Source organism: Neltuma alba, unplaced genomic scaffold, assembly GCF_004799145.2.
Source record: "Neltuma alba isolate B1F8T4 unplaced genomic scaffold, ASM479914v2 tig00011445_pilon, whole genome shotgun sequence".
NCBI lineage: Eukaryota > Viridiplantae > Streptophyta > Magnoliopsida > Fabales > Fabaceae > Neltuma > Neltuma alba.
This window is the reverse complement of record NW_021636126.1, coordinates 195,662-222,477: the sequence shown is the minus strand read 5'-3', so window position 1 is coordinate 222,477 and position 26,816 is coordinate 195,662. Positions and strand designations below refer to the sequence as shown.

The window sequence follows — 26,816 nt, the reverse complement described above, 5'->3', positions numbered from 1 at the left end:
TAAATGCGATATCATGTGATTTGACTTCTGCGGTTCTTAATATAAAAACTAAATAACTAATTTATAAATATTAAAAAAATTAATTAAATTAGTTATTTTTATTAAATAAGTATTGTTTTTATTAAAATATCTTTATTAATCATGTATATTGAAACTATTGTTGCAATCACCATGAAAATTACTTGAAAACAAAATAGATAGGTATTTAAGACAAAATGAAATGATGTCTTGTATTTAAGATCAAATTAAATATCTAAATAGCTCTTATATTTATGACTGGAAGTAATATTCGTTAACATACAATTCAACATGGCTCAGCAAATAAATAAGTAGCATTAACCATTATGATTCAGTTTTTCATACGCCAAAGAACTTGCGTAACACATTATCATGCCACCACACTAAAAATATTTAATTAAATACATAAGATGCAATTGACCAATACAGGCTTAAAACCACCCCTTTCCCATCGTTTTCGATACAGGTTCCCTTCTAGGCTCACATGATAATATATACACAGCAGCTTACAAGTCACACAAATAAAACACAGAGATCGGCTTCGTATTTGCTATGAAAGTAATATGACCAGTTTTCTCAGTGGTAACAACATAAAGACTAGATAAAGAGGTCATGCAGACGTGTTTCCCTGTGTTATTATCTATAATTCATACAAAAGGAACTCTCTTGCATGATAATAAGAACTGCCAAAAAACCGAGATGCGTAAAAGACGCACTTACGCTGCTTCCGCAAACCCAATTCTCAGATTTCCATGGTCAAATACTGTGTGGTATGTACCCATAAATACATCACCCAGGATCCTGAATAGCATAATAGAACAATCATTAGCCAAGGACTTTGCACTCGTCAATGGTAATTATGTTAATAACTCAATATTGAAATACTAACAAGGGAACCAATTCTAGGGCACATACCAAAGAGGTCCCCGTGGGGGAGGAACATCCATGGCTATAAATCCACTAACGCACTGAGCTATGTCTCCTTCACCAACTTTGAGGAGATACTGATTTTCAGAGATTAACAAATCCAAAATGAGAGGAGATATTTTGCCGAAGTCTTGGGAAATCCATATGCCATATTCAAAGCATATTACTATTATCAGGGAAATCACAACATGCATGCTTGAGAAATTGTGTTAGCAGCGAGAGACTTGGTAGAAGGACCTAAATAACAAATAAAACTAAGGCACACTTTGACTAAACCCTTCAAATAGATCTCCTAACATGTTATGCCTCCTAGTCCTACGGCCACACCCGACTACACCTATCCAATGTAAAGTATTCTTAGATGGTATTTTTTTGGGCCAAAATTATTGGAGGGTGTAAAATCAGGCCTTGGATTCTCTCCACTACCCTTCCCATCCTCTTCCCCTCCACTACCGTCCTTTTTTACCCTTCAAAATCATTAGATCAAAATTTCAAGGGTCCAGATTTAACATCTTATAAAAATAATGTTATTAAAAAAAAAATTTTAACTGTTAAAATTTGGTCTGAACAGTTCACAACTGTAATAAACCTTGAAGTTTTGATCCAATGGTTGTGAAGGAAAAAGGAGGGTGGTGGAGGGGAAGAGGATGGGAAGGACAGTGGAGAGAATCCAAGTCACATCAAGCCTTACGGCCATAGCATGCCTCCACACAAGTAAGCCAGTCCATTTGTGTTCATTTTGGCTTCTCTTTCAGAAAGAGGGAGGCCAATGTCTGGCCTTTCATTTGCAGAGTTCCCCCTCCCTAACGCTAACATCAGAGAAACCAAGGTTCTAAGCCACCGTTTTCAGCAAAAAGAAATTTTACAGAACAGAATTGGAGATTGCTGCACTTATTTATACCTGCTCAGGAGTGAGTTCAAATGTCTTCCCACCAATTGTAAAAGAAACATTGGGCATTGATGCCAAACTGTTGCAGTCAACTGACGATTCACCCATTGGACTAGGAAGACGTTCACAAAGCTACAATTACAGAAAACAGTTAGGACAAGATCAAACATATAGTCTATGTGATGTTCACAAGAACTAGGTGGAATAGTCAATCACCTCATTAACATAGTTAAGTATACGCTCCTGGGTTTGGTTCTCCCTAAGCTGGTTTTGCATCCACACCACTGCCATCTCACAAGTGGAGCACATGGCATCATGCAAACCACCATGGCTCCTTCCAGCACTCTCATCAACAACACTCTCAATGCCCATGCTGATTACAAACAAAGAAAATAGATGTTGTTAAAAAGATAAATATGAACAACTTGTGCCTCTGGAAAACTAAATGGGTTGGAGAAAAATCTAGGGGAATTACATAATTCAAACTTTGGCACATGGGGAAAGTAGGTACAAGGAATGGTATTGACAAATCGTTGATGAAGAGTGGGAGAAGAATGTCATGGGAGTTAAAAGGATTGAGGATAGAATCATATCTCTAAGGAGTTGATAGGTTCACACTTGAGAAGGAGTGAGACAGTATATATGTACTGCAATTTTGATAAAAGGCAGGTTACAAGTAATTTAAATGTTAAAGTAGGAGATCAAATCATTTTACAAATGACAAAGTTCAACTATTAGAGGTTAATTATACAAAAGAATAGTGTAATTTATAGAGATGTTACACATAAAATACAAGCAGTTGGTTCAAAATTTGAATTAATTGTGACCAGCAAGTACCAAGTAAGGTTAAAGGGAAGTTTTATCAAACAATTATAAAACCAATAATGGTAGTCAATATTAGGCTTTAAAAGGATGATGAGAGCATAAAGTTGAGGTAATAGAGATGAGGATATCAAGACAGATGTCATCATACAATAAAAGATAAGATTTGTAATTAACATGTACAAAGAAGAGTTGGCATGGCATTTGTTTAAGAAAATATGATAGAATATCATTTGAGGCAGTTTATACGAGAGATGCTAGTCAATGAAATTATTGAATGGGACCTTTTAGTTAATGATATATCCAAAGATTTGGTTATTGACATAGCAAAATAATATCGTGAGATCCATGTAATTGAGTCCACTTAATGGGATAAGACTTCTTGTTGTTAATGATGATGATGAATGATGTCATTCAATTCCAAAATACTAAGAAAGAATGAATCCAACCTTACACCTCGCGCACCATCAAAAGTGCATAAACCAATTTGTGAGCATATTTTCTCTGGTTGATCCTGCTTTTTTGAAATGGATGTGAGTCTAGCAACTTAGATATGAAGAATCATTAACTGGCATAAACATCATGTGTTGACCATGGACACTAATTAAACAGTAGATGTCAAAAACCACCGACACTAATGGAAATAGTAGATGTCAAAAACCACCGACACTAATGGAAATAGTAGGTGTCAGAAGCCAAGTATCCACCTTGGCAAGAATCCTCTCTATTATAGTTTCTCCATATTGCGAAACTAAGGCCTTGCACTCCTGACTCACAACTCCTGCGGCCCCAATTGCATGATTAACTTCAGTAATAATAGCCTGCAACATTGAGCTAACATTATACAACATGACCAAGACTCGTAAAAATTATATGTAGTGGCAAATGAATGCTTTTTATCCGTGTCACCATCAAATGAATCCTCAGCATGACTTGGGGCATTCAAAACTAAGCAATAAAATATCATGTTCCAGGCTAACTTTCTCTTGCACAATACACACACACAAAAGGTGAGAGAGAGATAGAGACCGTAGGACCAGCCAACAAAGAGGTTCCAGAATCAGCAATCGCTGAACAGCCACCAGCACAAAATCCTGAGCAAGGAACATAACAGTGTTTTATCTGATAAAAGGTTCTTAGAGAAAGATATGGTCTCATCTGCATAAGAAAAGTGAATGGATTGCAACTCTCTGGTTTTCTTACCTGTTGATTTACCACCAATTAATACATCACCCATATCAAACTGCCAAAAAGATCAAAAGGGAAATGGATTTAGAAGATGAAGATGACTGGAATAGCCATGAAATGACATATCCAGAATGGACGACAAATACACAACCTGCCAATACCCCTTTCTAGTCACTGGTACATATGTGTGCTCCCCCTTATAATGATTAGGGTCCTTTCCACCAAAAACAATTTCACCTCCTTCTTCTTCATCAGCATTACGGTTAAGCCAAAAAGAGAACACAGGTTCATTTACAAGACCTTGGTTAACCATGTTATACCTGGAGAAGATCTAGTTAGAAACCTCAAACTGAAATATGTAACCTAACCAGCTTACAAGCATCATCAACCCCGTGAATCACAGTGATTATAATAAACACAGAACATCTTCACAAACACCAGATTATTACTTTAATACCGAATAATCATACCAGAGAGGTACTGCATTTCCCACAGATATCTCTTGAAATCCAAGTCCAAGTATGCCATCAAACTTAGCAACTAGAAATGTGACACTAGGCTCCCTTGTTGCCTCAATAAACTCCTGAAAAGTAGCCCAGCAGAAAAATGAAACACCAAGAATTCTAGCACTTAGGCAGGTATGTTATGTACCCAACAATTTAACATCAATACCTGATCCTCCACCACTAGGTCACCAAGTTTCACATGATCTTCACTAAAGAACCCAGAAATAGCACCAGTTCCGTAACGTATGTCAGCAGGTTTACCTACAAGATACCAATGTATCTTCTGTTACAAGGAACTTAGACATCAAGCGTAACGTTAAACAATCATAATCATATTTTTGGAAACATATATACTCAGGGAGTAACAATATAAAATCATGGTGAACCCAGTACAAATTGATAACGGCCACAGTTTCAGAAGCACACGCTAATTGGAATTGATATCAAGTTTTTTAAGGCATGAATTAATTAATTAAAAAATACTATATAAATTCAAATAAAAAATAATGAAGACTCAGAAACATACCATTCTTCTTATAGGTACTTGAACGCCCTGACTTGTACTTAGAATGAAAATAGCAAGCAACCTGCAGCATGATACAATGAAACCATTCTGTTCAAAATTGTATAACATAGGATAGTTAAGTATTTAGATGAATATCGTTGATACAATAGGACCTTACCGAAAAATAACATTTAGATGAAGGAACCCATAAATTGGAACTCCCCGTGTCAAATATTACTTTGAACTTCTGTGGAGGACTGCCAATGCCAATCTCACCAAAATATTGAGCATCCAGATAATTCTTAAGGGGCACAATATCAGAATCTTCTCTGTAACCTGATTTCCCACGAAGTTGATAATTCTTATCGCAACCTCTCAAAGACCGTCCATCCTTAGATTCTAGATGAGCAGCAATTCGATTGTTCTGATCAAATTTCCACTTTTTCAGTCCAATTCTTACCAATCCATCACCTGAAGCACATAATATAGTAGGTAACACGCATAACAATACGAAGAGGCTGGCTACAACAGGTCCACTCCTAGTTTCCATGTTATTCCTGCGTATTTTCACAACGATTTCATCAAGAAAAATCCATAGAAAAGTTCAAACCGAACCCGTTAAGTAAATGATCATCATAAACTGAGACAACAGATCAGAAGAGAATAATTCATCGTCACTTCGATTTTCTACTCCCATCCAAGAAATAAAAAACAGTGGTCAACGAAGGAAAAGCACAACAAAACGAAATTACGAACCGAAATCAGAACTATAGCGATGCAATCACATAAGAAAGTGACGATTATCAAAAAGAAAAACGATCAGAAATAATTGCCAAAATTCATGTACCTCTAGTCCACCCTTCACAGTTCTGAGTGCGAAGTTGGAAGCGAACTGCTGTAAATGAGATATTCTTAATTTTATTTAGTGAACGGTCCGGTTCGTGCAGTTCGCTGGAAGTCCCCAAGGGACCGGTTTCTACATTTAAAATTAAAACTTAAAAAACAAATTAAATTACCATTACAATTCGTACAATGCTTGGCGGGGACAGTCCAAAGAAACGAATTTCTCAAGGACCCCAATTAGCAACGCCCAAAAAAATAAAACAGGACCCCAAACAGAAAACGACAGTGCAAATCAGATTTTTCGCCCCATGGTTCTTACGCTGTTACGCCCCCAAGTGCCTAATCTATCCGGTTGACATTCGGTTAATATATTCGTCCATAGCATGCTGGGTTAGATTAGGGGGCTGTTTGGATGTTATAAGAAGTGTTTTTTAAAAACATTTTTTTATAAATTAAAATAAACTCCTTTACATATTTACTTCGTATATCGTAAAATCATTTTTAAAACTATGATTTGGTTTCTATTTAAATACCCTCTAAAATATATTGAAAATGATCGACCTGATTGGGCTAGGATCACACTCTCATTATAAAGCTCAGACCCATTAATAAGACGAAATTATACATAATTTTCATAAACGTGAGGGTATGTACAGACAATTTGTTTAAGTTTTTACCGAATCCCCTAAACTCTATAAGTCCCTATTAGTAGTTTTGTTCCGTAAGTATTTGCATATATATGTGTGTGTTAAAATTGATTGTCCGTTTGTTACGAGAGAAATGAAAAGAAGGGGAAGGAGGGAAAATTTTGATAAACTTGATTTAAAAAATTGATGAAATAGTATTAAAAGTTTTTAATTAATTTTTATTACTCTTTTTTTTATATTTTTCTTTATTAAAATTTTATCACTCTATTTTTTTAATTTTTAAAATCGAGTTTATGAAAATTTTTCCTCCCCTCTTCTTCCCTCCATTTCCCACATACCAAACATAGGGTTATGGCCTGTTTGGTTTGAGGGAGGGTAGGAGGAGGGTGAAAAGAAATTTAATAATTTCTTATTTGGTTCAAAAGGAGGAAGGAGAGATGGTAATAATCATTTTATCATTTTATCCTTATATATCAATTTATATTTTTTATTGATATATTATATAAATTAATCTACATCTTAATTTAAATTATATAATTTAATGAAAATTCAGTCGTATCATGTTAATATGTGCATTAAAAAATTGGTACAGTAATTTTTATTCTAATTAATATAATAATATATTTGAAATAATCAAATTAACAAATTTTATATGCTCCAAAGAAATGAAATTTTATTCTCTTTAGGCTATGATTTTTTTCAGCTTTAAAATATATTTAATAAATAATGTATTTTGTAAAAAAATTAATTTTATAATATTATAATTTTTTATTTAAATAATTTTTTTATTTTTAATTAATTTTTATATAATATGTTTTTTAATTATAATAATTCATATTTTTCATTTTTTACGTAGGATAATATTTTTTTGTTTGAAATAAATATTATAATAATATATTTGATGGATAGTAGTGGAATATCAAAAAAATCATAAGTGTATATGATAGTCCAAAAATTTAGCTCATTTCCAAAAATCCCCAATTTATGGGGAGCTAAAATGGGGGTAAAGAAGGAAGGGGAGGAAACATTTTGGCTTCCCTCCCCTCTAAAATTTTTAACCAAATGAGAGGAGGGGCTCCCCACCTCTCCCTCCAACCAAACAAGCCTAGAGGTATTTATATCCATATAACTAAAAATTTGAGAGGATTATATATACTAAAAAATATTACCTCTAATCCTCAATATAAAAGTTAGTTGTAAATTTAATTTGGTCATAAATATAAAACTTTTAATTTATTTATCCCTAAAATTTGTCGATTTGGTCCCCATGTAATATTTTGGTAGTTACACATGTTAAAAAGTTTTCATTAAAAGATTAGTTTCAATGCACATGATTAATATGGATAGTTTAGGAAAAACAACATCTAATTAAAAATAACTGATTTTTTTAATATTTACAAATTTATTTAGCTCTTACATAAAGGACGGAAGGCAATATAACTTATGGGATATATAATTAATTGTTGGAGTTTATACATACAAAAAATGAAAGTTTAAGTAATTAAGTTAATTATCAAGTTTTAAAAGCCCAAGTGTTATTTATACATGTTTAAATTTCATGAGAGTTTAGCGTAATTTAACAGAGACTAAAATAAAAAAAAATTAGAATTACTTTAATACTTTTAATACTTAATTTTAAATCATATAGTTTGAAAATTATAATTATGTTAATCAATCTCCTTCAAACAATTTATATCTTTGGGGGAGAATTATGAAAGCGAAGATGCTATTGTTGGCCCAAAAAGAAAAAAGACATTTCTCCGTTGTTTGTACTAGAATGTGATAGCCCGTTAGCATTTCGAAACTTAAAAGCAAGACTGAAAACGAAAACAATTCATGTGTAACTAGTCCGCTTATTAAGCTTTTCTTTTCTTTTCTTTTCTTTTTTGAATAAAACCTGAAAACTTCAGTAGATCTAACAACGAAAACGAGTACAAACAAGAATTAAAAACCCATCCTTCATCAATGTCCTCCTCCTGATGGAGGGATGGAGGTTGATCCAAGGGCAAGAAATCCCCATCTATCTTGTGAGTCAACTTAGCTAGCCTATCCGTAATAGTAAGGTTAACTTGCCGCTTTCTATGAATATTAAATCTAGTCTCATCAATCACATCTTTAAAAAGAGTGGTCAATATCACAGCCTCTCAGGCACAGATTAATCGCCTCAATACAATCAGAGATTAAATTGATTTTCCTGAACACCTTGGCCCAATACAAATTCAGGCCATGTATGAATCCAATCAGTTCAGCAATTGTTAGTGGAATCACAGTCAGTTTACAGCTGAAACCACAAACCCATCTATCCTGTGTGTCTCGAATGAAACCACATCCGCTCTTCCTGCTTGGTAACATTGAACCATCTACTGCAACTTTGATATAGGGCCTGTTTGGTTGCTCCCCAAAACCATAGTTTGGAAGGCAAAACCATAGTTTGGGTGGGATGTCACCCAAACAGCGTCAATTTTGGAGAAATAATTTGAAACCATGATTTGGGCTAGAACCATGGTTTTGAAGCCCAAAACCATGGTTTTAAGAGAAGTGAATCCATTATACTTCTGGCTCAAATTAGAGAGTATGATTGTACCTATTAGAGTAGATCTCAACAATAATATGACTTTAACATCCCTCAATTATTTTTTATAAACAATATTTAATCTTATATCTTATAAATATATATACATATATTAATTGTTTATTAATTATATTATCTTATGTATTATTAATTATGTTGGTAAAAAAATATTATTAACAATTTTATTCCTTCAAATTAAAATATATAATAAAATCTATCTTTTATGTAATTATCATATTAACTTATGTCTTTTTTAGTAATTTGTATATATAAAAAGTGCTTCTGATAACAACTATCCAAATACTTTCACTTTTCAGAATTACTTTTTTCCAAAATCTATTCTTCACAAAATCTATTTTTTTCCGGAATCTATTTTCAGAAGCTATTCTCCAAACTATGGTTTGATTTCAACCAAAAACCCCATGGTCTTTTCTGTTACAGCCCCCTTCTCTGATGTTAGACATTCGCGCTTGAGTTGGTACAGCATTTTTTAGAAAATCCTGATCCCAACATGCCTTGGAAAAACTAGCTTTTGCACTGAGATCCATAACTGTGTTATCACCTCCAAACAGCTCGTCACATCGTGCGGTCCAGATATCCCAACAAATATAGCTTGTTAAGCATTTTAATTTGCTAGGTATTACACATACACATATATCAATTCCTTTTTTTTTTTGCAATTTTTATGATGCTATAATGTAATAAAACAAACTAAATTTTGAATGTTCATTAATTTATAATTTGAAATTTAGAAGGGAGAAACACCATCACTTCCTAATATAATTGGTGACGGATGATTGTTATTTGAATTGGGTAAAGGTCCCAGCACTCTCATTTTATTTTTTAATACATTCAACATGTAATTTTTTTATATTATGCATACAACACCTTGATCTTATTTTCCTAGTACATCTATCACCTCATTATTATTTTTTTGGTTACATTAAGCACCCTAATCTTTAGGGTGCATACTTAGGTCAATGCACCTGAGAAATAAGATTAGGATGCTAATTGTACTTTTACCCATTTGAATTTACTGATATGATTTTTTGAATTTATAATTGATTGATTCTATATTTAAGATTAGGGAAAATTAGGGATAAATCCCTTATTAAAACTTTAATTGGCAAATAGAATTTAAGATGGTTAATTACATAAGGAAAGATTAGTTGCAAATAAAAGACCATAAGTTGGATAAAGGGAAGATGGTTTGCATAGAACATTATTTGAATATAAGGAATTAGTTTGCATATAAAAAAGATGAGTTATATATAAAAAATTTCATTTGCACAAAGAGAAATTGAGTTGCATATTGCATAAATGAAGATTATTGCATATAAGGAAAAATAAATTGCATACAAAGGAAGTTAAATTACACACAATATAAGTTAAGTTGCACAAAGTCCTTAGGACCCATTTACCAATTAAATTTTCAATGAGGAATTTATCCCCAATTTCCCGTTAAGATTATAACAATATTTTGAAATTTTATATATATTTTTAACTTTCATTTCATTTTACCTTTAAAATCAACTTAGTAGTTGTTATCTAAATTTAAAATTCTAGAAATTAAAAAAAATTCCGTAGAGGATTTTGAATATTCCCCCATTTATTCAACAGCAAAATTCGCATTATATTGTGTTCAAACACACTACGCAGAGATTAATATAATGGGGTTCTAAGTCAATCATTAGTGAGACGTTAGTCACCCTGGGAGATTAATATGCAGTTTGAGAAGATGGATCTTCAGAGATTCCCTTGTTCTGTGGTTCTGGTTTTTCTTTCGAGTGTAGCTATGCTTTGTTATGGTAGTAGAACCAGTTCATTCATTAGAAAGATCGTGAATACTGTGGATATATATGCCACTTGATAACGATGTATTCACTCTATTACAAAAAAACATAATAATTGACGGTTATTTTTGCTCATATTTGACCGTTAAAAAACGGTCAAATATGCTTGCGTTATATATTTGGATGGATAATATTTGACGGTTCTGAAGTTAAAATCATCAAGTATTGGTTACCAATTTTACAGTAACTAACTTCAATTACTTGACAGTTACTTGTACAACTATCAAGTATTTTCAAAATACTTGATGTTACTCTTAAAACCATCAAGTATTTTAGAATTTTTTTTAAATATAGGAACTGCTTTTCCAACAGCCCTCTACATTATGAAATTTCATACAAAGCAGCATTATTCGATAAATAGAACCAAGCTAGTATTCAAACCAATATACAGCAATCAATAATTCACTCATATGAATCTAATTAACCATGTACCAGACAAAAATTTACATTATGTACATCTTAATAAAAAACCAAATGTCATACAATATGTTGTTTTAAGCTAAATCAAAATTTTAGACTAGTACAAAAGAAAAAAGAAGAAAAAAACCAACCAAGACCAAAATTGACCAATTGCCAAAAACCACAACAAAATTGTCCCATACCAAAACCAACAGCATAATATTGAAACCAAAGCAGTTTTCAACTTCCCTATCTATTTTGTGCCCACTGATGGTACAAAGCCAATACCAATTCTTCAACGATTTCTTCTATCTGAGCAAATGAATACACTGTACAATATGTGTCGGCAAAATACTGTATGCAAAAGCAAATTGAAGTTAGATATAAATCTAAAGCTATGTTTATATAATTCTAAAATATATAAATTGAACTTTAACAAATGTATATTACCTTCGCAGGGATTGTGTTGGAATTGTGTATAATTATTTTCTTCATGAATTTCATCACACAATACCCACAATTGGAGCTTTTATTTAGTTGACATGGGCAATATAAAGAATGGGAAAGGAAATTATATTAGTCAATCATATAAATAAATCATATTTATTAGAATAGTAAGTAATGGTAATAGATACCTTTACTTTCTTCCATAAGAAGGCTTTGCCGAATTGGTTGTTTTTGATCGAGGGGTAGGGTAAGGCTTGATTTGTGTGGTATAGCCACAAAACCCTAAGAAGACAATAAAATTGAATATTAATAATTGTAAAAAAAATTATATTGAAGCAAGAAATTAAATTAAATATAGATAATAGATATAAATGTTACTTATTAAACAATGAAATTATAAACGGTCGATTGGTCGGATCCCTACGAAGAGAATCAAGATACCAAATCCTTGGCTTTGTAGGATTGACCACAATCAGCATCTAGTCTCCCCTAAGAAAGACAATTAGAACAATTACAAAATATTTGAAAATAAAAGAATTTAAGGAAGTTCAGTATACTACCCTTGACAGTAAGGTGGCAAAAACAAAGTCTCACTAGTCTTTGCTGCCTTAGAAATGAAGATATCCGCCAAATCTCTGGATAAGTCTTTCTTCTTCATATTAGGGTCGTGGCCAGCGAAAGTGTAGAGGCTGATAATCTTGAACTTGTTATCAAGGCCAATAAGGGATTATAAAATTCTTGTAAAGATACCTAAATCAACAAACAAATATATCAATAGAATAAATGTTCAAGTAGTTAAGTATTTAATTAAAATTTTAAGAAATACCTGATAAAAAAGTTACAGATATTCGTGCTGGCTATTCTATGCATCAGAATTTCCTTTAATACGTTATTTGTGACATGGTCAGATGAGCGTCTATCATAGATCTCTGGCTCAAAATCTAGGGAAATCATTAAGGAATCGCCATATTCTCACTACTAGAAAAAAGACTTATAACGTCGCAAAATAACGGCGGTTAAGCAGAAAAACGACGTGGAAAAAAAGGCAGTGGCATTTTTGTAAATAAGTTGAATGTGTTGTTATTTTCCACGGCGGTTATTTAAATAACCGCCATTAGAAACACTTTCCACGGCGGTTTTCTTAAAAACCGCCGTGGAAAGTGCGTTCATTAGCCCTACGGCGCCTTCGTGTTCTGTCATTTTCTTTCTCGTTTCATCAGTGTGCCATGATCCCTCTCTGTCCCACCACCAAAAAACTGTCATTACCGGCCATTCCCCCAACTACCCCACCGTTTAAACTCCTCCATTGAGCTTGTGGTGCCTTGCCGCCGTCCGCCGCCATTCGAACACCCCTAATTTCGTATCATTCTTTCTCGGTTCTTCAGTAGTGCGCCGTGGTCCCCCTCTGTCCCACCACCAAAAAAATGCCATTACCGGCCATTCCCCCCACTACCCCACCGTTTAAACTCCTCTATTGAGCTTGTGGTGCCTTGCCTCTGTCCGCCATCGTTTGAACGCCCCTTATTTCGCATTTGAATCTTCTGTACTCTGTGAGTTCCTCTTCTTTCATTCTTTTCAATTTTTCTTGGTTTGTTGAATGTTTTGGCCATGAAAATCTGTTGTATTTGAAATGGGTTTGTTAGTTTTACATTGTGGTTGGCTTGTATTGTTTTTTATGTGGTTGAACCGTTGATTGGTGGGCATTGGATGTGAGAAAACCTTAATTCCTTCTTATATACCGTATTAGAAACATGTTTAAATGTTTGGAGTTGATTAGTTGTGAAGTTTTTAAATTTTTTTATAATTTTTTGATATCTATTTTGAATTTTTGGTAATTTTTTTGTAATAAATATAAGAATTTAGTAATAAATAATCTGTTTGTTATTTTGTGTTTTTTTTCCTTCGTTATGAATTTTGATTGATAGTAAAGTGTTGTTTAAATAATCTGTAGAATAATGGATCGTAGTTGGATGAAAGGTAAGAGAATTATCAAGGAATATGAGGATGAGGTTGAAAGGTTTCTTGAGTTTGCTCAGAGAAATGCCCCTAGTAAAAGATATGGATTGTACTATTGTCCTTGTGTCAAATATTTAAACAATAGTTGACAGAGTATTTCTGAGATAAAAGAGCATCTTATCTGTGATGGGATAAATTTGAGGTATACAAATTGGATATGGCATGGAGAAATTAGAAAGACTACACTGTCTACAGATGAAAAGGTTGTGAATGAAGACTTTGGTGATATAATTTCGGATATGTTTCGTGATATAAGGTCTGAATCCTCTACACAGTTCTCTTCCACCTTTGAAACTTTGTGTAGTGATGCAGAGACGCCTTTATATCCGGGGTGCAAAGATGATTACACAAGGTTGACAACCATATTGAAACTGTTTGAAGGCAAGAAATGGTTGGACTGATGCTAGTTTTACGGAATTACTTGAATTGCTGAATGATATTCTTCCCAAAGGGAATTCACTTCCGAAACGAATATATGAGGCAAAAAAGATTTTGTGCCCGATGGGTTTGGAATATGAGAAGATACATGCGTGTCCTAATGACTGCATATTATTTAGAATGATTATGAAGGGTTGAATAAGTGTCCTAAATGTGGGACTTCAAGATACAAAATGAAGAAAGATGATGGTGATTATAATGAGATGACCAAAGGTTCTCCTTTGAAGGTTCTGTGGTATCTTCCAATAATACCATGATTTAAGCGTCTATTTGCTAATGCCACAGATGCAAAGAACTTGACATGGCATTTCGATGAGAAAATATGTGATGGAAAGCTTCGTCACCTGGTAGATTCTCCTCAATGGAAAACAATAGATCAAAAATTTTCTCAATTTGGTGGTGAGCCAAGAAACCTTCGGCTAGGGCTTTGTACGGACAGAATTAACTCATATGGTAATCTTAGTAGCACACACAGTGCTTGGCCAGTGCTACTCGTAATTTACAACTTGCCTCCTTGGTTATGTATGAAAAGAAAGTATATCATGCTATCTTTGATGATCTCGGGGCCAAAACAACCGGGAAATGATATCGATGTGTATTTGGTACCTTTGATTGAGGATCTGAAAAAATTATGGGAGGAAGGTGTTGATGTGTTTGATGCATATAAACAAGAAATCTTCAATTTACGTGCCATGATCTACCACGATAAATGACTTTCCGACATATGGAAATTTGTCAGGATACAGTGTTAAGGGGCATAAAGCATGCCCAATATGCGAAGAAGGCACCCACTATATGCAACTTAAACATGGCAGGAAGACAGTATACCTTGGTCACAGAAGGTTTCTTAGTCAGTATCACCCTTACCGTAGATTGAAAAAGGCATTTAATGGCTCACAAGAATATGAAATGGCTCCAAGACCATTAATTGGAGAAGAAGTTTATCAGCGGGTGGAGGGAATTAATGTGGTCTTCAGTAAGAAGAAGAAGAAGACTGCCGGTGAGAGGAATATATGGAAAAAAAGATCTATCTTTTTTGATCTTCCATATTGGCAAAGTGTTGATGTGAGGCATAGTCTAGATATGATGCATATGGAGAAGAATGTATGTGATAGCCTTGTTGGTACACTTTTGCATATAAGTGGAAAGACTAAAGATGGAATCAATACAAGACGAGACTTAGTCGAAATTGGAATAAGAAATGTCCTTCACCCACAAGAAAGAGATGGTAAGTGTAACATCCAAAGTTTTAGGCCTAGAAGTACCAGTAATAGCCTGAATTAGATAGGCTATCAGACCCCTGTGAGCAGAAGTCCCAAAGACGAGAAAGGAAGTTAAAGCAGTTTCAGGGACTATACTGCAAAGTAAAAGTTTTCAGGGGCTCGGGTATAATTAAGGTTAGAGACTCCAGTAAAGTCTCGAAGGCCCAAAAAGAGAAAAGAGACTAGATACAGGCCAAAGGTTAAGCTAGAAGTCTCAAAGAGAAGATCATATGAAGCTAAGTCCAAGAAGGGACTAAACTGTAAATTCAGAAAGTTATGACTAACAGGGGTAAAAATGGAAGAGTACGCAGAGAACTCCAAGAAAATCCTAGAAAATTAGAAATAATATTCTAAGACTCTTCTATGAAGAGAAAAGATGAAAATACCCCTGAGGCAGCTTAAATGGAATTTATGAGGTTGTGACCGGTAAAAAGTATACCGTTTGAGGTAATTATTTGAAATAACAAGAGACCTCAAAAGTGTATACAAAAATGAGGTTAAAGGGTTGAAAGGTTGTACTAATTTATAAAATTAGTCCCGCAACCAAAAGGCCAGTAGAGTGGCTTTAAGAAATTAAAGAGCCGGTTTTGCCGATAAAAGGGTATTTTAGTAAATGAATTTTATGCAAGGCTTAAAGGAAGTGTTATGGGCTAAGAAAATTCATAGATACTCTCTAAAATTAAAGAGAATTTATGGATCTAACAGAAAATAATTACAGAGGCCAGAGCACTGTAATTAGAGAAAAGAAGTTAAACCCGGAGTAAAAGTGCACCGATAAAGTATTAATCAGAGTCTTGCACTTTACTTGGGCCACAAGTCGCCACTTGTCAAGCCTTTAATGGATGGTAATTAAAGCTTTCCAAGTGTCAAGCTACCAATGGAGAGGATCTTGACTTTGGAATTTAATTACATTATGATTTAAGTTAATTAAGAGAGAGGATAAGATTAAGTAAGCTAATGACACTTGGCATAACATTAATGATGGTTGGTGGGATATTTTGTACACATTAATGAGCTCATCTCTCCCCTAAATCAGATGGGAATTTCGTGCAAGGCATGAAGAGAGGGAAAAAGAGAGAGCTTTGAGGGAAAACCAAGAGAAAGGCATCAACTTTGGTCATACAATCAAGGTTCAAGGTGAGTTCTTGGCTCTAGATGTGTTCTTGCCTTGGTTTCTTTCTCTTTTATGGTTAAAAATATGTCTTCTCTCCCTTTTGATGGCTGGTCGAAATGGTTGATGAGTGGGGAAGGGAGTTTGGTTGTTAGATCTTGCTAGAACACCTCAAAGTATGGTAGATCCAAGTGGATCTATGTGAAAATTGGAAGAATTACGTGCTGATTTGATGGCTTTTTCGAATTAGTTACTGTTCATATCTGGTTCTGAAATTTGGCATGCTTAAAGTACACTCTATGATCTTTAAATCCATGGGTAGAACACTTTATTTGGATATGTGTACGATTTATGGTGATTTTTCAAAGTTAAGGTTTGAAATCTGGAAACAGTGTTGAACTTTTGGGAGATTGTCGAGTTCCGTACAATTCTGGTACTGTTCTGAGTAGAATTGGTTCCTGAAACTATTTTTCCTTTAAATTTAGCTTAATTATATTTCAGTGAGACTTGGAAGTACTCAATTTGGAGTTTTTTAGATTTAATTATGAATTTTCAAAGTTGAGCAAAAATTCTGGAGATTCTGCGTGAACAGTACCCGCGAACCAAAATTTCCAGATTTGATATTCTTGAATCTAAAGCCATCTAAAGTGGTCCTAATTGATAGGAAATAGATCATAAGGATGTAAAATAATAAGATTTATATTAGAAAAGTTAGAAAGAAAACCCTAAGACTAAGAGAAAGGGTTGAGGTTCAAGAAAGCTAGTCTTGAACTTTATGTAATCTAATGGTCCTAATGGATTGTGTCATCATTATGGTTATGTTTAGGACCTTTGAAACATCCAAGAGGATGTTTAGTGATGTTGACCGAATGCCCACATGGTTGGAAAGTCGAGGGAGTCAAAGGAAAAGTAAGAGAAAAGCTTGAGGTGCGAGGTAGTGAACTTACCCTTTATGTGCTTGACATGGTATGCTTATGTGTTGGTTTGTATTTGTTGTTTGAATGATGTTGTGACATGATGATTGTTGCTGGAAATGCTGTTTTTAATATGTTCCTATGGCCATGCATTTTTATACCAAGCATAAAGCATGATGGCATGTCACTAGTTAACTTAAATTTATGAAAAACTACATACCATACACTAGCATCCATCTTGTGCATGTATGTGGTAGTGTTTGCTACTGAGATTCTCCCGAATCTCACCCCCTCCCTAACCAACCATTTAGGTCAAATCAATGATGGGCACTAAGGGCATGAGAAGCAAGGAGAAGAAGTGGAGAATTATTAATGCTAATGATTGATATTATTATTCAATGTATAATTCTCCTATGTTGTAAGTTATGTTATGAATGCCATCAATTCAATGTATGTGCTTAGGATGTTTATGGTATGGATGAAAGTATATGAGCATGAATGGGAAAGAGTAAGCCCATGTTAGGTATGCCAAAGAAATAAAAAGAATTAAAGTAAAGAGATATTAAGGGATAAAACGTAGGTCCTAAAGCAGTTAATTTCAAGCTTCAGTTTGACCTATCATATGAATGAGTTAAGCTACGGAATTTGGTACACTTATAATGCATATCCCAAGCTTTAAAATGAGTGGTAAATCACATCATTTGGATGTGTATACAATGAGATATGAATTTTCGAAGTTAAGGCGCAGAATCTGGAAAGTCCAGATTTTACCAAATGAATAGTAATTTTAATCCAATAAACTGTACGTTTTCAGTGAGGATGAGTTCAGTTGAATATTTTTCCCTTAAAGAGCATTGAAAGATCTTCCGTAGAATTTTGGAACACCTCCATACGATTTTTCTAGAATTAGTTATGATTTTCCAAAGTTGGACCTGTAATCTGAAAACTGGACAGTGAACAGTAATTTTCTGAAAATTAACGTCCAAATTGAAATTTTTAATCTTAAGACCATTCAAAGTGGTCTGGAATGGTTCTAAATGAATGCTAAGGTATTATATAAGGAAGGTGTGACAGTAAGAGGGCTTATTTACATCCAGTTGCGCACACATTATCAAAAGAAGAGAATAGAAGTTTATGTGGTTTTGTCAATAGTATTAAGGTGCCACAAGGTTATTCTTCTAATTTAAGCAAACTTGTTTCAATGCAAGATTTGAAGATAACGGGAATAAAGTCTCATGATTATCATGTGTTGATACAACAATTACTTCCACTTGCTATTCGAGGCATTATGAAAACCGATGTGAGAAATACTATTACAAGACTTTGTTTGTTTTTTAGTGCCATTTGCAGCAAAGTCATTGATCCTGCTGAGTTGGATGAATTAGAAAATGAAGGTTATGTGATCCTCTCTCAATTGGAAATGCATTTTCCTCCATCATTTTCTGATATTATGGTTCACTTGATAGCTTATCTTGTGCGAGAGATAAGACTTTGTGGCCCTGTGTGTTTAAGACGGATGTAGCCTTTTGAGAGATACATATAAATCCTAAAAGGGTACTCTAAGAATCCTTATCGGCCTGAGACATCAATTGTTGAGAGATATGTAGCTGAGGAGGTAGTTGAGTTTTGTAATGCATATCTTGATAGGGTAAAGGCAGTTGGTCTTCCTCAATCTCGACATGATCAGGGGAGAAGAAGCAAGGGAACACGGGGTGTCATAGTGAGGTCTATGTTAAGAGAAGTTGTAATGCAGGCACATCTATACATTTTAAACAACACGGATGAAGTTTTGCCTTACTTGAATGCTCACAAGAATATGCTGAGGAACTTGAATCTAAGAAAGAATGATATGCAACTAGCTAATGAACATAATAAGTCATTTGTAGAGTGGTTCAAGCGAGAAGTGTTAAAAGATGGCAATCCTTTTGAGACAATACAGAGGCTAGCTGCAAGGCCTTCTTTTGAGGTTTTGTGTTGGGGTGGATATGATATAAATGGTTATTCTTTTTACACAAAAACCCAAGACGAGAAGAGTACTATACAGAATAGTGGGGTGATGGTAGTAGCGGAAGTCATGCATTTTGCTAGTTCTAAAGATAGAAACCCAATGTTGGCGGCAATGTCCTATTATGGAATAATAGAAGAGATATGAGAGGTTTGTTATACTAAGTTTAAAGTTCTTGTCTTCAAATGTAAGTGGGTTAATAGTAATGCTGTGCAAGTGGATGAAGAATTTGGATTTGTTTCGATAGATCTTGAGAGGTTTAGATATGGAGACGAGCCATTTATTTTGGCAAGTCAAGCAAAACAAGTGTTCTTCGTTCCTGATCTAGCAAAAAAGAAATTGTCTATCGTGCTTCAAGGTAAAAGGCAAGGAGTTGGTGGAGATGATGGTGACTTAGAGCTTAATCTTGATGAAACCCCGCCTTTCACAGCTACTCGACCTAAAATAGTTGAATTAGATTTGGTGGATGATAACTATGCTGTTAGAGATGATCATTGTGAAGGAATTTGGGAGTATAATCATTGTAAGGCTTAAATGAATTATTTGATATTTTTTTTGGCTAAATATACTTAATCATATAATGTTTTATATTAACTTGATATTTCTTATTCTTACATTTATTAATTCGTTGTTCTTTAAACAAGAAATGGACAGATCCGATCAACAGGGTTCTAGTGACGACAGCTCTTTTACTAGCCGGAGAAAGGGTAGAGGGCCAACACGTATGAGGCATTTAGCTTTACGTGATGAGAGCACACATCCTATGAGGATTACAGTGGAGTTTGGTGATGATTTGAAGCCTATAGGAAAGACTGGGGCTTAATTTACTAGTTATGTGGGTTATGTCGCACGCAGTAAGATTGGCATAGACATTCCTAGCTGGAAGAAGGTGGACAAAGATTTGAAGAAAAACATTTGGGAGGATATATTGGTATATTGTGCATTGTTTTCTCTACTTGTTTCAATTATAGTTGCTTATTTACTTTATAACTCTATGCTATTATTGTATTGCAGCTGACATTTGATATTCCTGCCACTGAACAAATGAGAGACCGTCTGTTCAAGCAACTTGATAAACGGTGGAGGGATTTTAAGGCCACGCTTACAAAACATTATATTCGTGGAAAAACAAAGGGTGAGCATCCTAAGGAACGATATTCATTTATTAGTGACGAGGCATGGGAGAGTTTTGTGAAGCAATGTGAAGACCCTGCATTTCAGGTTTGGTTTCTTCAAACTTAATTTTTAATCAGGTCATATTTTATTTAACTAAACTAACTTTGTCGAATTTGTTTTATTGTCATAGGCATTGAGTCAGAAGAACAAACAAATATTTGAGCAAAATGTATACCCACATACCATGTCTCGTGTAGGGTATGGTAGGTTGGAAAGAAGTATGATGGAGGAACAGATGAAGAATGCACAGATGGCTGCTGCTTTAGATCCTACTGGCTACATTCCACCCATTAAGCGTTCTTCTCGCCAAGAAAAATGGAAGGCGGCGAGGATTAAAAAGGGTCAATACATTACTCCACAGTCTGCTGCTGTTGCTGAGAGGATTGTAAGTAATATTTAAGAATTATACTTCATTAATTGTTTTTCTCAATTATCTTAAATTGAATTTGTTGCTTTAATGATATAGGATACACTTGAGGAGCAATTATCTCAAGGTACATTCATCCCTCAAGGACGGATGGATATCTTGGCCACTGCTATTAGAAAAGCTGACCATCCTGGCAGAGTCAGAGGGACCCCTAAAGGAATTAGTATTAAAGAATTTTTTAGCTCTGCTTCACGAAAAAGCACTAGATCATCCTCCGCTAACATGGTATCTAAAGAGGAGCTCAACCAACGACTACAGGAAGAAACAGAGAGAGTTCGAGCTGAACTAAGTCAACAACACATGGCAGAGATGCAAAAGATACATGACGAATTCGATGCCAAGTTTCAACAGACTCTGATGATGATGGGTACGAGTGGATTCCAGATGCCCCAAGTATCTAAACCTTCCCAGGTAATAATCACACATCTTTTTAAATCTTCTAAAGGTTCATTTGATCCATTTAAACTTATTTAATGTTACTTAACTAATTTCATATTATGTTTCAAGGTTCACCTGTGATAAAAAGCGGGAAGGGCAGCAATAATCAGACACAACAACTGACAGTGTCTGACCCTGACCCTAGCCTTGACCCTGTCGAAGACAATGGGATGCCGTGTTCTCTCTATGTGGATTATGAAAATTCACCTGTTCATGTTGCTAGTGGTCGAGCATTCATGGGCACAACGATTAACGGCAACAAAATTCCGAGCAATCAAGCAAGGGTGACAGTGGAGAGAATTGTTCGTGGTCAGGGGGTACACCAGTGCCCAATCCTACTGATGAGGTTTGATTCTTGGCCCAAGCTAAAGGACATTTCATTTTGTGGCCAAAGAGACTTATTGCAAAGCCAATGGTGAAGAAGGCGGCAGCAAAGAAGGCCACAACGAGCGCATCATCAGATCTTGTACTCTTGCCTCTTCCTGGTGATGTTGCGCTTATGTATTCTAGTTTGGAGGTTCTTCATTCCATGGTGCCAAACATGGATAAGCCTGTGACTTTCAAGATGTCGTTGGGGATTGTGGGTTCAAATATAACATACGACTTCACCATTGACAAGAGGGACCTCGTTCAGTTCCTCAACTTTGAGGAGCTTGATATAGTCTTCATGCTGCTTGCTATTTTGTAAGTTACAATATCATTTTCTTATTACATATTATACTTCATGCATGTCCTAATATTTTTTATTTGAACAAGAGGCATTTTAATCAAATCTGTCGAAACGGAGGACTTGAAGGAACATATGGCTTTATGTGTCCTCAAAGGGTGCAGAAAGAATTTAATACTGTGGAAGCGAGGTCAATCTACATGATGACCACAATGACTCAAACCTGAAAGCCAATATATCTTACACCTTACGTGGAAGGGTAAGTGTATTATTGTATTTGAGATATACAAGTTGTATGTGTCGAGTTATAATTAACATGGTTTGTTTTTTGCAGTTATCATTGGACTCTAATTGTTTGTGCCCCTTTTGATAACAAAGTTTACTGGTTCGATTCACTTTGTGGAAGTCCATCTGAAGAAACCAAAGATGTCATCGACACGTTAGTTTATGTTTATATATTTATTACTTGTGAAGTTTATAAAAATATGCTCTAATATCATTTTCTTTTACACTATTGATAGGGCTTTTCATAGTTTTAATGTTGTGGCGATTAAACAAAATAGACAACCACCAAGATGGATTCTTCCAAAGGTATATGTTGTTTTGAACTAACTTTTAAACATTTTTGGATGAATTAAAGTTAATGTTTATAATCAATAATGTCTAATATTCAATTTTATATCTCATTTTGTTAGTACCGTTGTCAACAAGGACATGTTGAATGTGGATATTATGTCATCCGCTACATGAATGACATCATTGAGACAGGAACGACTGAGAAATCAGACGAGGTAAAGATGAGTTATGTTGCATGACGTTCTTCAATTCATTTCACATTTTTGACTAAGTTTACTATGTTATTTTTGATTAACAGATATTTCAAAATACTGCGCTATATCTCATGGATAACATCAACTTGATGAGGGACACTTTGTCAACAACATTCGTACAAACTATTGAAATTTAGCTTTCAAATAGTTAGGTTATTTCTCAAAAAATTCATTGTTAGATGTTTTCTCTTGGTTCCCTCTTATATATACATGTTCATTATTTCTATTGTACAGAGAAGTAGTTACTTCTATTTCAGAATTGCTGGTCCTAGCCTATACATGTTCTTTGGTCTTAACCCTTTAGTTCTATTAGCCGGTTTCCCTATTTTCGCATTGTGTAAAAGAAATTTCAATGCTATATATATATTAACTAGCTAATTGATCTTGTTCTGTGTATTCTGCACTGCCTACATTTATTTGGAATTGTAAACTGCGGAGTGATAAAAATGAAAATCTAGCATAATTTTTAAAAAAATATTTTTAACTGCGGTTAAACAAAAAACCGCTGTTGAAAGTTAAATTTCCACGAAGGTTTTTTGTTTAATCGCCATGGAAATATAACTTTCCACGGCGGTTTCAAACCGCCGTGTTTTCTTTACCTTTCAACGTCGCCTTTATCAACTTCGCCTTCAAAATCGCAGTGAAAAGCCTTTTTTTCTGGTAGTGTCTAATCTGGTCCCAACTACATATTCCTCAAGACATATTTGGAATCTTGATGATATCGCTTGAACGAGTTCAGAGGGCTACTTTTGTGGCGATGATAATGAGTGATCGCCCAATAAGCTCTTCTTCCCTTTAGACTAACAAACACACAGTTAGTAATTAAAGTAAAGTTTATTTTAAATCAACTGAAGGTTTCAAACTATACATATATACCTTTGTAGGCTGTCCTATGTAAGAAGACAAACTAGGCCAAGCAACAAAGCTATCTATGGCTTGAGTCACTGTCTCTGCATATGGGGTGGGCATAGGAAGAGTATAATTAGGATCAATAGTAGTGTTCAACTGTACCTTCACATGATCAGTAAGGAGAGGCACATCATGAATCATGCTCTCCCCCAGTAAATTGAACATACAGCCTGTTGCAACCGTGTGGCGTTTAAGCTATCCGCCACACATTGAATGTCCGTTTCACCTTAAACAAACATATGATCAAGTTAGTATGATATGAAAATAATTTAATGTAATCATATAAACACAAGCAGTAATATACCTCATGTAGCGAAGGGAATATGTAGCTGCATTTCCTACTTGGGCTGAGATTCGAAGCTAGCTATGGTGCTTGATTCCTGATCAATTGATCAATAAGGAGTGCTTGCACTTTAAATTGCTCCTTTAACCAGCGCGTTTCTTCTTTTAACTCCATAAACTCTACAGAAGAAGGCATGTATGATGAAGAGGGCTTTTGTCTAAACCCGAAGTAATCCTTCTTAGTGACTCCATAACTGACACCTCTAACCAGGATGGCTAGGAGTCCCCAACACCCTCCTTAGTATATCCTGGTCATCTGCAGAATATGCCCCTTGTGAAACTTCATGGGACAAAGTCTCCTGTATAACAAACATTCTTAGTATTGATACTTTACGATATTTACTAAAAACGTGAGGATTATTTAATTTAGAATAAAACTCACTATCCTGTCCATGACCTCCTTAACATAAGGATTATCAATTTGGTCATCTTTATTTTGCTTAGCTAATGCCCACAGCATTTGATGGGATATAGTGACATCTGATCCCTCCTTCTTAATCACCTGTTGCTCGAGGCCTGCATAACGAAAGTGCCCTTTTCAATAGGGATATTCATTCTTCTTTACCCTTTCCTTATTTTGGGCACTTTATTCCTGTAAAAACAAAGTAAATTTTGGTTAAACAGTACATAGATTAAATAAAAAGGACTATTTAATGTAGAATTATGCATAAATATTATTTGAAATTTACTATCGCGATGTGACGTCACAAAAGTAGCCCAATCCTTTGGTTTGACCAATTCCCATATCAAGCTCAGAACCTTGGACTCATCAGCTGTGGAAGGATCCATCAAATACTTGTTTGTTACAAAATATCACAAAGAGCGTAGTGCCCTCCTAGCCTTCCCCAAAACAAACTTCTTCTTACTCTCATATATATGAAATCCAGAGTACAGAACACATAAGATAACATATTAGTGTGAGGCAACTTGTAAAAAGATGAAATTTGAATTATTATAATATCTTATTGATACATTTGTCCAAATAGCGTCCCGCACTGAACAATCAACCTTCTTATGATGCTGTAGAGTGATGGGCACGGTGCTTTGTGCAACTACCCCAATATAGCTGATACACTTATTTGACTATACAGCTTGTCCTTTCTTATTCCACTGTGCATGACATTTCTTTCCTTTCGTCCTTACTTTTACTACCTCTTGCATGAAACAAAGCCCCCGTTGTATGCATGCTACCTTTTCTTGTAGCTGTTTCTCTTGGTTGGAGGCATCCCTAGGCTAAGATGGATTGTCGGTACTAGATCAACTATCATCTGTCATCTGTAACGAAATTAAATCAAACAAAATGAATCAGAACCCATTAAATGAAAATAAAGTCATTAATGACAAAACTGACTTAAACAAAATTAAAACAAATAAAACTTAACTCAAATAATAATAAAGAGAATTTACGTGTTTAACTAGTTTTTTTTTCTACTCTTAGCTTTTTGTATATTCTTTTTGGTTTGAATTATTTTGATCTTCTTGCGAAGCACTTCCCCCTCCTTGAAATCCATATTCCATCACTGTGATCATGCCTAACATACATGGATTCGTCTTCATTTAAAAGATATTCAAGTGATGTCCTTTGAAATGGATCATCTTCAATTGCATTGTCTTCATACCCTATCTCATCATTCATTTTATTGGTTAACAAAATAATAGACCATTGTTTAATAGCCGGATCTGGGACATAGAGAACTTGTCTAGCTTGAGAAGCCAAAATGAAAGGCTCTTTTTTGTATCCTTCCTTATTCAAATTCAATTGTATGAACCCTAAGTCATCAATCTTCAATACATTATTATTGTTCACCCACGTGCAACCGAATACTGGAACTCTGAATCTAATGTAATCTAACTCCCAAATATCCTCAATCACCCCAAAGTATGACATACTTGCAAGATAGGATTTTTATCTTTGGCACTTGACATATGCATGGTATTAGCTACAAGAGTTACACCACTATTTTGCTATTTACTCTGATCATCCTGCTCTTTAGTACAGAAAGTGAACCCATTAATGAGATAGCTTGTGAAAGAAATCACATGTTTGGTTGGTCCATCTGCCAACAACTTTAATTTCTTAGAAATTGAATTAAGATCAACATTGTACTTGCTATGCAACTGCTTTTTCAATCATGCTGTAAATTGTTTATTATATGTTCTGGCATACTAGCTTTCAAGTTTATTGGGATTATCCCTCTTAAACTCATCAATATGCTTGTCCACATAGTTCTAAATCTCTTCAAAGTTATGCAATACATATAGGTATGTTTGCTCCCACTATTGGTTTGAAATAGTTACAACATTCCTTCCCATAAATCCCTTCTCCATTCATCCTTCCCTTATGATGAGACACTGGAACCCCACTATTACTTGCATTTTTTAAGTATTGGGTACAAAATCTAGTAGCCTCTTTACAAATATATCATTCTATGATGCAACCCTCTAGCTGACTCTGATTTTTCACGTACACTTCCAATATTTTCATGTAACGCTCAACTGGGTACATCCATCTTAAATACGCTGGGCTGTACTGTTGGACCTCTCTAACTAAGTGGACGATTAGGTGGACCATGATGTTAAAAAAGGCCAAAGGAAAATGCATTTCAAGTACGCATAGCGTAACTATGATTCAGGTTTGCAATCTTGACAATTTATTGGGATTAAT

General features: G+C 34.7%; 1 protein-coding gene across 1 annotated transcript; it reads right to left on the bottom strand.

The window, feature by feature from the left end:
• Positions 1-326: 326 nt before the first annotated feature.
• On the bottom strand, positions 327-5,794 carry LOC114713684 (aspartic proteinase A1). The gene is made up of 14 exons (XM_028898357.1): positions 5,703-5,794; positions 5,034-5,412; positions 4,877-4,937; positions 4,517-4,611; positions 4,315-4,427; positions 3,996-4,164; positions 3,860-3,899; positions 3,686-3,750; positions 3,364-3,477; positions 3,106-3,170; positions 2,051-2,207; positions 1,847-1,966; positions 934-1,022; positions 327-819 (listed from the first exon to the last, which is right to left on the bottom strand). The coding sequence occupies exons 2-14, from the start codon at positions 5,403-5,405 to the stop codon at positions 735-737; spliced, it is 1,545 nt and encodes a 514-aa protein (XP_028754190.1). The 5' UTR covers positions 5,406-5,412; positions 5,703-5,794; the 3' UTR covers positions 327-734.
• Positions 5,795-26,816: the final 21,022 nt, after the last annotated feature.

Coding starts and splice junctions, on each gene's coding strand:
- LOC114713684 (XM_028898357.1), bottom strand. CDS start 5,405: ATGGAAACTAGGAGTGGACCTGTTGTAGCCAGCCTCTTCGTATTGTTA. Junction 4,612..4,876: donor AAGTACCTATAAGAAGAATG/GTATGTTTCTGA, acceptor GGTATCTTGTAG/GTAAACCTGCTGACATACGT. Junction 3,171..3,363: donor TAGAGAGGATTCTTGCCAAG/GTGGATACTTGG, acceptor TCAAAAAAGCAG/GATCAACCAGAGAAAATATG.